At 45.4% G+C, this 12,487-nt stretch overlaps 1 protein-coding gene across 35 annotated transcripts in view; it reads left to right on the forward strand.

Annotated features, from left to right (window-relative positions):
- Window positions 1-4,468, forward strand: part of Tcf7l2 (transcription factor 7 like 2) — a 192,472-nt gene extending 188,004 nt beyond the window's left edge. For 25 of the 35 annotated variants that reach the window (XM_028774446.1, XM_028774435.1, XM_028774513.1 and 22 more), the window contains one exon: window positions 2,266-4,468. Coding sequence is in view for 31 of the 35 variants with exons in the window: in XM_028774389.1 (XP_028630222.1) it covers window positions 2,266-2,689 (424 nt within the window). In the remaining 4 variants the exon portion in view is untranslated. The remainder of the gene's footprint in view (window positions 1-2,265) is intronic. The other 10 variants (XM_028774459.1, XM_028774442.1, XM_028774491.1 and 7 more) reach the window with 2 other exon arrangements.
- Window positions 4,469-12,487: the final 8,019 nt, after the last annotated feature.

Raw genomic sequence — 12,487 nt, forward strand, 5'->3', positions numbered from 1 at the left:
CTCATGGTCTGGAAAGGAGGGTGGGTGGAGTGAGGAAAGCCTCAGCAATGCTCCTAGCCAATCAGGATTCTTAGAGCCTACTTTTGTTTGGCGTTTGAGGACATGTTAACCAGACTGTTTTGAGCCCACCAAGTTGCTTCTCCATCTTCTCGTCCCGCCCTGGCAGAGCCTGGAATGCTGCTTCATGCTACCCTCTGGTTGCCCCCTCTCAATCCCCTTTCCTCTCTCTCCTCTTTCCCCCCTTGCTTTCTCTATCCTGCTCATACTCTCTCCACCCTCCCCTTCTTTTCTTCTCCCCATTTTGAAAATGCATGGAGATCCTAGTTTGTGAGCATGTTTTGATCTGCAGGCCAAGGTGGCTTAAAATGGAGAGGTTTAATTGTTTATTTCATCCCTGGGATGGAAACAGAAGCCTTAGTCTGTGCTAGTCTATGCCAAGGAGGGAAAGGAAGCCTGCCAGACAGGGTGAGAAGGGCCGTCCTTGTTCCCCTTGAGTTCCTTCTGGCCTAGACAGATCCAGATCCTAAGACACTTGTCCCATAGACCTGAGGCTCTGAGAGGTCAGGAGGACTGAGCACGTTCTCTTCCACCTTCCCCTCTTTTCCTCCCCTCCCAACACTCTATAGAATCCATGCCCCACCCCCACCCCACCCCATGCCATGCTCTGGGCCTAGACCAGAAGAACTCATGCAGTAAGCCCCGTCCTTGCAAATGCCAGAGACACTGTCCCATGGGGGTTACCTTCAGGCAGGAGACATCTTGAAGGTTCTTCAGTGACAAATAGCTGGCTAGTGCTTGTACGCTAGGTTCCAGATGGCTCAGCACCCATTGTGGCTCTGACAGCTATACTGAAGAGACTTTGGATGAACATGTTTCCAAATCTCCATTGCTTTTACAGCACTAGTGGACTGATCCCCGGGTCAGCTTTCCCACCAAGTGGGTTCCCATCAGTCAGGGATGGAAGTGGGAAGAAAAGGCTGGGAAGTCCCATGCCTGATTCCTTGAGTTCTTTTCCCCACCTTATCCTTTGATGATAAATAAGAAAGGCTCTGAGATTCTCACTCCTACTTCCCACACAAATGGCTTGTGGGGAGAGGAGGCTATGGTGTTGTCATAGGGCAGACTTGGTCATTCCGGTTCAGACCCTGATCCTAAGTCCCTTCCTGTCACTTCTCTGTGACTGGCTTGTGCTGTGGGCTCCACTTCTGGCCTCAGCAAGTTGACAAGACCTTGCCCCTGCATACCACCCTCTTTCCTTAGAACTGTCTCACCAAGGGGGTGGGGAAAGGGAAGCCCCAAATCTTTAAGGGGAAAAAAATACAAAACCAAAAAGCAATTTTTTTAAACAACTTCAAATCTTAATTTTATCCACAACCTGCAGGCCATGTCAACCAGTTATTCTTGTACTTTTGAATCATTTTCTGTTTTTCTTATTCTCTCCCCTCCCCCACCTTTGTTTGCCCTCTTCTACCTGGTTGTTTTGTTTTTGATTTTTTTTTGTTTGTTTTTGTTTTCTGGTGATTCTTCTTATTCATTTTTTTTCCTTTTCTTGATTGGTTTTGTTTTTCTTTTTTTTTTTATTTGTTTTGGTTTGGTTTTGTTCTCCCCCACCCCCTCCCCTCTCACCTGATTCTGACCTCTCGATTTGGTGTGGTTCTTAACAGACAAGGCCCAAAGCTTCTCTGGGCACCAGCAGCCTCACAGTGGTGGTGTGTTAAAACCCTTAAGCCTCTTGGTAGCGCTGCCTTCAGCTATATGGGCTCAACAGTCAGCATTCTGAGGGTTTCATATTGATAAGAGGCCACTGGGGAAGGAGCTCTCTTTTTCTTTTAAATACAATGAGGCATCATTGGAGGCTGGGGGGTGGGGTGGGATCATTGGGAGGGCGGTCAAGATGTGACGGGAAAGGAAGATAATCTAAGCCCAAAGGGAGATAAACTATGCTGAGTCCTCCTATAGACAAACCCACTTACCGGTGAACATGTATCACCCTCTGCAGGTCAGTTCCACTAGTCTGCTCAGTGGGGGCCCTGGGCGTGTCCCGTGAGGGGAGGGAGGGCATGGCTAGGCACCTCCTGCGTCAGAGTGGACATGGGAGCTACTCAGCCCACCGAAGTCACTGCTTTTAATTGCTCTGTGACCTCGGGCCATGACTTGCAGGGGGACATCCCTTAGGTGACTTCAACTTGCTGTGAGCATTAGATAACTCTCTCCATTGGCATCTTTGCCCTTTATTCACAGATAACTCTCTCCCCCTGTTTCTAGGAGAAAAAAAAAGTGCGTTCGCTACATACAAGGTGAAGGCAGCTGCCTCAGCCCACCCTCTTCAGATGGAAGCTTACTAGACTCGCCTCCCCCCTCACCGCATCTGCTAGGCTCCCCTCCCCAAGACGCCAAGTCACAGACTGAGCAGACACAGCCGCTCTCGCTGTCCCTGAAGCCTGATCCTCTGGCCCACCTGTCCATGATGCCTCCGCCACCCGCGCTCCTGCTGGCCGAAGCTGCCCACGGCAAGGCCTCTGCCCTCTGTCCCAACGGGGCCCTGGACCTGCCACCTGCCACTCTGCAGCCATCCATGGTCCCTTCCTCGTCGCTTGCACAGCCATCAACTTCTTCCTTACATTCCCACAACTCGCTGGCTGGGACGCAACCCCAGCCTCTGTCTCTGGTGACCAAGTCTTTAGAATAGCTCTGCCTCGTCCTCCATGCCCCTGCTTGATTGAAGTGTTTCCTTCTGGTTCTTGGTTTGCCCTTCCCCCCAATCCCCCCACAACACCTCTCCAACTCCCGCTTGGAAAGCTTTTGTTTTGTACTCTTTAATTTTGTGCCGCCGTGGCTACATGAGTTGATGTTTAATGGAGTTCATTGGTCAATATTTGACCCATTCTTATTTCAATTTCTCCTTTTAAATATGTAGATGAGAGAAACCTCATGATTCTACCAAAATTTTTATCAACAGCTGTTTAAAGTCTTTGTAGCGTTTAAAATATATATATATATACATAACTGTTATGTAGTTCGGATAGCTTAGTTTTAAAAGACTGATTTAAAAAAACAAAAAGAAAAAAAAGAGAGAGAAGCAATTTTGAAGTACCCTCCAGAAGGAGTTGGTTCTGTATTATTTGTATTAAATACGAGCTTGCGAACCAATCACTTTACACCTCGGTATTTAAACCACGAGGGCACAATGAATGCCGTGCCGTTTCTTTCTTTTTTTCTTTCTTTTTTTTTCTCCCCGTGTGAAACAACATTTATTGTGATGTTACTTGTTATTGTTTAAATGTACAGAAACAAAAGGTTAAAATGTGTTAATATACCTTGTTCCATGGTGTTGTTCTTTTGGGGGGGCGGGGACACTACTCAACAATGGATGGAACCAACACTGTTGGACCAGTAGTATTTATTGCTTTAGAGGTTGCTTGTCGTACCTGTACGTCCGTCCAATTTTAAATGTTTTCTTTTTTTTTTGAAACTGTATAAAGTTCCCCCCCCTTAGCATAAGCATCTTATATATAACAACTCATTTGTACAAGGTTTTTAAGTTTATATATAAAATGTGTATATATTTTTTTGTTTCCTTTTTTTTTTTTTTGACTTTTCGTTCGTTCGTTTGTTTGTTTCTGTATAAAACCCAGATGCCACCAAATGGACATTGGTAGTTGCATTAAGGATCAGTAGCATTAACAAAAGTTGCTTTAAAAGCCATTATGTAAAACAAGACTTGAACATTAGCGAGAGGGTCTGAGCAGCCGTGGGAACTGCCCCGTCTCCCCCTTGACCTCCTAGTCAATTGCCCTGTGCTCTTAGAACATGGACTGACCGTGTGCAAAACTTTTATGTGCCAAAATTCTCAGTGACTTTAGCTTTCTCCCTCCTTTTTAATGCTGTGCTTTCTGTTCGCCATGTTTTGCTGTGATGTTACATAGATAGATTTGTATGTAGTTTTAATGTCACTTATAACAAAATGTGTTTGGTAGCAGACTGTCCAGAAAGCATTTTAAATGAAGAGGTCTAAACCCTTAAGGGCCAAAAATTCTGTATATTAGATTACTCTTAAATGAAAAAAAGAAAAAAAGAAAAAAAAAACCAGCTGCCGCTTTTATGTACGCATATTACATACAAGTAGGTAGTGAACTTTAAAAACAAGAGAACCTAGGCATGCCAATGTTGTAAAATGCTGTATAAAGCTGAGACCCGTTCCTTCAGTGCCATCGTAGTTGACATGAAGCGATTGTAAAACTGTCTCCGGTTTTCTCTGGTTTATTAAAATGCTAACTATAACATTTTTTTTTTGTGAATACTTTGAATGTTTCCTAACAGTTGTGGTGTTACTGTTCTGTTCGATGCTTATCCCAAGTTCATTTTTGAATGGTTTGGAAGCCATTTTGTAATGAATAAATGTCCATGCTGTACAGTATCTGTAGCATGCCGTTCTGGATTAATAAAAGCAACTTAGTATGTGCAGAAAGGCTGGTCACTTGCTTCTGTGATTTGGGGTGGGAGTGTCTTTTTTCAGACACTGGACTTTCTCTGAAGGAATGCCCTTCCTCCCAGGTTAGGGCTTGAGGTGGTATAGGAAGCCATGGTGGTTGGTGGTGACCAGATGCCATAAACGATGGACTTCCAATCTTCTAGCCTCCCTCCACTATTCTTGAACGTTTGAGTGTGCCCGGTTTATGTTATGTCTCATTTGCAGTGTAGTGTCCTGTATTCAAAGGGACCTAAGGTGTCTTCGTTCTACCCCACTGTGTCACAGTAACAGACCAGATGCTGCTTGCTCATCACTCATACCCCTGTTGTTCAGTGTGAGACAGAATTTGATTCTAAAAAGTGTGATTTAGTTCACCCAGAGTGGACTTAAGGAACCGAATGGGTACCATTTAAGGATGGAGAATGTATGTCCTGACTGTTTCCTAAGCACTACCTGTCGGGAAAAGGCAGGGATCTAGGGTTCTCGTTTATCTAGCAATCACTGAACAGACAGCTTTTTAGAAAACTAGCATCCCATTCACCGAGCTGTATGTGGAGGGGAGGTGATTGACAGGCATGCATTAGAAGGGTCTTGCTGTTCGGAAGACCTATGGTATGGGTTATCTCCTGGAATAACTTCAAGTTTATCTCTATCACTGAGGAGGGTTGCAGTGAAGATCTTCCTGTGGTCACTGGGTGTCTCTTCTTGAGATCCATTGGGTGGAATTTTTGTTGTCCATGTGTGTAGGACAGCTGTGCTTTCTGAGGGTGGAAATTTTACCTATCCCAGAAGCCATTTGCGTGACTGTCCCTTAAGATCACTATGATGCTGGATCAAGAACTTTCAGAAACTCTGCCTTGCTTCCTGTGGGTCTATGTACTTTCTGTATTTTGTTTTGTTGTGCTTTGTACTCTGTAAGGGTATTTCTGATTAGCCTTCCCTACTGTATTCTGTACACAGGGCCCAGATTGACCTTTGCGAACAGATAAGAGCACTGTGCTACTGGTGGCTGTGTGCCAAGTTGTCCCCGTGCATTTTCTCATTAATCCCACCACCAGTGAAGGAAGATTTCCCTGCTGGCGTCTGCCTTATTTATAACAATGGATTGAGAAATACAATGTATCTTGTCCAAGGCCGTAGTTGGTAGAGGGGAGGAATTGAACGGACTTTAATGGAGACCTGGCTTCAAGCCATGTTCTCAACATCAAGTTAAACCTTCACACGCTAGAGATGGCCCTTCTGTGGTGAATAGAATAGGATAAGCCTTCCTTGCCTCTGCCTTAGCCTACCTCAGCCTCACTCACCTGCTCCTGCTCAGTAAATCCAGCTCTTGAAAGAACGAAGTTCCCCCAAAGTATTGCTGTTCTTGCTGGCAGCTCCCCCTCAAGCCTCTGGTCTCCCTTCAGAGAGCACTATCTTGTGGCCAGAACCTATGATGATAGAGCTCTTCTCTGTGCTCTTGGAGCCCCAGTCCCCTCACTGTAGCTCCCTAACCACTGCCACAGGGTGCATTATCTCCTCTGGAGGCTCAAGGGCACAGCATTTCCCACACTTTGCACTACTAACATTCTGGAATGTTGCATCGTTCCTGGCTCCTACCTTATAGATGCACGCACATGTCCTCTACTCCCTGACAATCAACACTATCTCCAGACATTCCCAAATATTATCTTCTTGGGGGCCAAAATCACTCCACCTGAAAATCTTTTTTTTTGGGGGGGGGTAACTTCTCCAAGAGGATAGGAGCATGGTTTTCATGTTCAATGTTGTGTACAAGGGTCTGCCATGGGCACCTAATAGGTACCCATGTGTCTTTGTTAAAGAAAAGAAAGAGGCACTGTCCAACTTGACGGCTGTTTGTGTGGGAAGCAGTATGGAGAATGAGCAATTCTTCTTTCTCTGTGTACCTACAGTGCCAAGGGTGTCGGTGGTGACCTTTGCCCTTTGGCATGCTTGATTATAGTGTAATGTGCCCCTTACAGATATCAGGGAAAAAAGCAATGCCTTTTCTTTCATTAGACACCTGGGAAAATCTTTTGTTAAATTCAAAGTTGGGGTCACCTATACCTGCAGCATGTGAACTGTATTAAGGGATCTTCCCAGATCTCTTGGGCGGGGCTGTCAGAAGAAACACTCCTGTTCACTCAACTTGGAACTCAGTGGTCCTCTAAGAGTAACTAGCATCCACTCTCTGGAAGGCCACATCCCTGGCTGGTATGCTTTTTGCAGCATAAAATGAGTTTTTTAAGTAACCCCTTGGATAGACACTTGAGTAGCCTGAAAGACTCTTGCAGGTGGCAGCTGAGGCAGGAGCTACAGGCCAGAGCTGGGATCGCTGAGGACCTGGGTGGAGACTGGACTTTCTGAAGCATTCTTAGATGAGGCTACACTCTTCATCTCCCAACTTAAAAGCTAGGTGAGCATCCCCAGGCCGAGAATAGTCTAGAGGTCAGACCCAAGTCAGTATGTGACTGGCAGGCAGGCAGCACTGGTGTGATCCAGCTGCAGATTTTCAGCACTGGTCTTGTAAGTGTATTTTGCATGAGCTGTAAGTGTTTGAATCATTTGTTCATTCATTCATTCATACCTCCAGGGACTATTTTTTCAACACTCATCTGCATCAGGGTGGTTCTAGGCACTGGAACAAGCATGAACTAGGTCAACCTGGTCTCTCTTCCTCTCTTAAGTTTACTCTTGTATCATCTTCCAGTACAGACTTTGGTAGAGTTTTATACAACGGTGATGTAAGCAGACGGGGTAAAATCTAGCTGCATTTCTCATTTAATCTTCAAAGCAGAAGCGTTCACTTGATAAATGTAGAAAGTGAGACTTAGGCTTGGTGGGTTTCCCTGAAGGACCCATGTGGAAATCTGAGCCTAGGAGCTAAACACCACAGGGGATGGCTTGTGATAAAGGTGCAGGCAGCTGAGTACCTGGGCAGTGGGGCAGATTGGAGCCATGCCCTTGAGAGGATTTTACAGACCAGAGATAGGTCTCTTACCAGTGTGTCCATAAGAGCTTTTTCTTATAGTTGTGTTTTCTTATTCTTGGTTTCTGAGGGAGGAAGGGGGTAGGGTGTGTGGGAGATGACTTTGGTGACAGTTGATTGTCTTGAGCCATGTAATTCTTAGAAAGACTGGAGGAAAATTAAGTGTATATCGCAGTATATTTTTTAGTATTATCTATTCACATCGTACATTGTTTTTCACATTATGGGTTGTAAGCCATCGAAGGTCGGGAGATCAGTGTGATGCACCAAGGTTAGCATTTTAAAAGCAAGACAGAATAAAATAGAAGCTTGACTCTTTTGTCGGATGTGTTTGCTGCATTATCTAAAGTCTTCCTTGCCGTGGTGAGAGTAGAATCGTGCAGAAGCTGAGTCTGAACGATAGAAATAGCTGTAGTACGCTAAGAAAAAATAATTGCAATATATAGAGTGTGAGATCCACACGTAGGGAATGTAGTTAATAGAGTTTATGGCTGGACAGCTTATTAGCTTTCATATGAGGATTTCCCCAAAATGGTTTGTTGGCGCTCCAGCCACGTGAATCCTTTTTGCTCACACAGTTGGCACATTTCATGCTATGTTTGCTCCTGCAGCTTCAAAGTGTTGGCTAATTAATTCTGCTAGAGCTGGTGAGACAGCTCCATCCGATGAAGACCTGGGTTTGAACACAAAGGACCCACATCAAGACCTGGGTATCGCTGAACCCACCTCTAAGATCAGCACTGAGGAGCAAAAACAGCTGGGTCTTGGGAGCACAATGGTCAGCCACCTTAGCTAAAATGGTGAGTTCTGGGTTCAGTGAGAGATCCTGTCTCAGTGGATTAGGGGAAAGGGTTCTTTAAAAAAAGATAGCAGCCATCCTGTTCTAGCTTCTAGATGTGTGTACATGGTGTACATGGACCCACACGTTGTCTCCCCCCCACCCCGCACCCCGCCCCTGCATCAGACTTCTCTTTCATTTTGCCTACATTTCCAACTGTACTCAACCATAGGGGGTTTTTGTAGAGGAAAATACTCGTTGACATCTTTCTGAATTAATATTCCTTGGAATATGTCCCCGGATGCATAACCTCTCATATGCATGCATGTTTAGCCATCTCACCTTTCTGTAGGTCCATGTTCAAGCAGTGTGTAACATTCCCCAGTGAAGAAAGAGGAGGAAGCTCACTGGGGACTGTAGATCAACTCTATTCGCACGTCAAGTGTGTCTGTCAGCTAGTTCTGCAACAGTGCTGTGTAACCACATTATCCTCCAAATCAGAGGCCTAAGTATGTCTTCTTCTTGCTCTTGGTCTGACGGCTGAACTTAGCTCTAGGATGGCTCTCGGAATTTGGATGTGTTCACTGTATCTCTTCATTCAGGACTGTTGCTAGCCAACTCATTTCCTTAACGGTATAGAAGCAGTGTCTCATCTTAGGACTGTTTGAAATGGTCATATTCTGACCACATTCCATTGTCAAAACCCGAGGTCTCGCCCACTATGGTGTGAAGACTACCCTGCCCATAAGCCTCCAACCAATCACCTTTCATGCCTTAGTTCATCCTTACGACATTTCTTTGAGGTAGCTATAATTACTGCCCCTGTTTTATGCACAAGTAAACAGAGGTTTAGAGATTCGGGTTCTGTTCTGGCAAGCACCTCTCCACGTACAGTGTTGAGCAACAGGCTTGGAAATGCAAGCTTTCTTATCTTTCTTCTGAACTCACAGACGAACAAAACCTATTTCACCCCACGTATGGTGGCTGTGTGGTTTTTGTAGATATGTGTTATCAAGTTAAGAAAACTTCTCTTTAGTATTAGTTTGCTAAAAAGCATTTTTATCACAATGTCATTTAAAGAGACAAAAGATGAACCATGGTCTAGCAGACGCCTGTAGTGTAACACCGTCACAAAGGACTAAAATGCAGAACCAAATCCAAAAGAAGAGCAAAACCTCAAAACTGACTCAGTGATTAATAAAAAGGAATACCCAAGTGCCATGTGGTTAACATTGATTCTTGACCACGGTAGCTTCATTCATAAATGGCTCCAAACTCATGCAAACTGACTGTCCACCTACCATATGGTAGATAAGTAAATTACAGTTACTGCGTTCTCATATGCTATTCACGCTCCAGCCCGCTGAAAAGCTTGCAGTTGTTTTGATTAGGGAAAAGAATGAAAAATTCTTGGAGTTGTGTGTTTTCGAGAAGCAAGAGAATGAAGATCTATGCCTGTCCCGTGGACTGTGGGTGAAGCCTGAGAGGATTTCTCCAGGGGCTAAGTCGTGACAAACAATTCTCCCAAACTGCTATGGCTCTTCCACTAGGTGCGTGGAATGACGAGGAATTCCGGTTAAGCAGAGCTAACTTCCTCCAGGTACTAATGGTAGCACTGGTTGTTCCTTAAATGATAAAGCGATCTATGTCCTGCCTCCTTCCTCACCTACATTCTTGTGTCATGAGACTAAGGCATGGCAGTTAATTTCCATCAAAATTCATACACAGAGTGAGGTTCCTGGAATAGCCTCTAGGAGAACACACTTAATTTCTACGAACAACAATAACATTTGTAGAAACCGCCCTGGTGTTTTATATTTGCTTTATGGAGTGTAGAGTTGAGGGGGAGGGAGGAATGGGAAGTCCTGATGTATTAGTGAGTTGCACAGTGCCCCTTGGTGTCAGGGTGAGCCGGGAACTCACAAGTTCCTAGACATTTTTGTCATGAGCAATCTTCTTTCTCTTGGAGCCTCAAAAAGGAATCCAACAGAAGTTGAGCGAATACCACCAACCTTTCGGGTCAGAATTCCAAGAGGCCTTTGTAGATAAGAGAATCTGCTCTCAATAGAGTCCGACTGTCTAGTTTCTAAGAGCTGGGAAGATGGGCTAAAGGAAACCAAAGCCTGAGAAAGGGCCCTGGGGGTGTCTCGCGCCCAAAGCTACACAGCAGAACGCAGCACAGTATAGATTAGATGACGCAAGCCCTTGCAATTGACATCAGGCAACTTCGTAGTGGTTTCCGCTGCCATGTATTCTGTCCTGGATTTCTTTGATATAAGAAATTATAATCCTGAAGGTGGCTCCAAGATTTGATCCAAGATTTGGTGAGTGTCCAGTTTTGGGGACTCCAGGGCAACAGAGCCTTCCAGTGTGGAGTTCTTAGAACCCAGCAGACACCTGCTGGAGGTACCCCCAGACGGCCAGCCACAATGTTTAGCTTCCAGGTGTCTCACCCTGGTACTATAATGCAAATCCTACTTCCTTCACCATGGCAAGGAGCCGAGAGCCACTGGCTGGCTAAAACCTGGCAGATATGAGATTATTAGGTCTCTATGGACAATTATTATTATTGTTGTTATTTTTGTTTTGTAAGGTTTCATAGGTACTTTCGTGGATTATATACTCTGAGCATCTTAGCCTCTCTTCCCTCTTGACTCCCATCTGCTGCCACCATCAGTTTCAAGACAATTTTCTTCACTGACCCTGTGAATAAGAAACTTATAAAGAAACAGACTCAACTTTTTTTCTGAGAAATGCTGTCACAATGAGGCCAAACTAGGACATTAGTTCACTTGGAAGACATGGGGATGTTTCACAGTGTCCCTGTGTCCCATTACTGCTATCCCCCAGTGTTGGTATAGCAGCCAGGTGAACAGAGCCCAGATACTTCCACCTCTGGTTCCAGGAGCCTTGGCCTCACCTAGCATCCTAGCTGAGGGTCAACATCACAGTCAGGGCCAAATCAGACTCTATTAGCTGGTAGCTTCCAATCCAGGCCAGGTAAGGGGAAGTGGCTATCTGTAGGAACCAGGCCCAGGCATCTGGGTGCTCACAACCGAAGTTCACTGAGGTGATACTGGCAAGACACTCTAGGCCTTTGGTGAGTTCGGCCTGGGCCAGGCTGTGTCTGTTTTCTGAGGAAGGGACCTTGCCCAGCCATACAGCATCCTTCAGCCCAGCCTGTCGCTCTCACCATTACATAATGGCATATTATACAACATTGCCAAGCAGGTGGTATTTTTAAAGACAGCAAGTGAGCATTTTTTTGGCCTAAATTTGGGAGCGAAACAGATGGATTTTTAAGACGCTGGGATTTTCCTATGAATAGTAACCCTTGTTCTCTGTCTTTAAACACCAGTTTCTAGACCACCTCCAGCAACCAATCAGCACCCTGTTATTTAATTATAACAAAATTCTTAGCTCTGTCTGCTGCTGCATGGACAAGTGGGGGGCACTGGATCAATTTCTGGAGCCAGGCTGACTTGCCAACAACAATTTTCCTTTTCCCAGAGGACCTCGGAGGCCTGGAGCAGATTCCAAGTTCCTTCTTTCCCTCCTGGTCGGGGTGGGCTCTGTGACAGCGGCTTGAAAAGGGTTATAGAGAAGCTGATAAAGGCTGGGCTTGTTGCAGCCTTCCCTGACAGCCTCGACCCCCTCGCCAGTGAGCTCATGCCCGCCTCATTACGGCTGGTGCCAGATTTTTTCCATTAACAGGTAATTGAGTAGAAACTAAAATAAGCGAAGTTTGTTTCATCCCTCGGATTTTCTTGCTGGGGTTTGAAAGAAAAACACTTTAGCATCGTTAGTGGACGAGTGTCCTTGAAAACGTATTTATGTTTTCCGAGTGATTTGTCGCTTGGTAGGTGTAATTAGCTGGTTCCCTAGCCTCTCTCCCTCTTGTTTTTACTCTTTAAGGGCCACTGTGTTCAGAGAATTGAGCTGCTTTTCTGGGCCCCCAGCTAGCCAGTTCCTTGTTAAGAGTGGATACGGAAGGGTCATAGTTTAGCTGATAGAGCAGAGGGGGTGTGCAGATGATGAAGAATGCCTGAGTTCAGCATGCGCATAGGAGATAACCGAATCCCCACCCCTTGTCTCACAAGCAAATGTACGCATGCTCACACCCTGATGGTCTCAGTTATGGTCTCAGCATTCTACCCAGAATGCTCTGCCCTCACTTGGCTAGCTCCACCCTCCTGGTACCTTCCTCCCTTCTGTGCATTCTGGGTAGACAGCTGAGGGCTAGGTAATT

The sequence above is a fragment of the Grammomys surdaster genome, unplaced genomic scaffold, assembly GCF_004785775.1.
Source record: "Grammomys surdaster isolate TR1022 unplaced genomic scaffold, NIH_TR_1.0 66, whole genome shotgun sequence".
NCBI lineage: Eukaryota > Metazoa > Chordata > Mammalia > Rodentia > Muridae > Grammomys > Grammomys surdaster.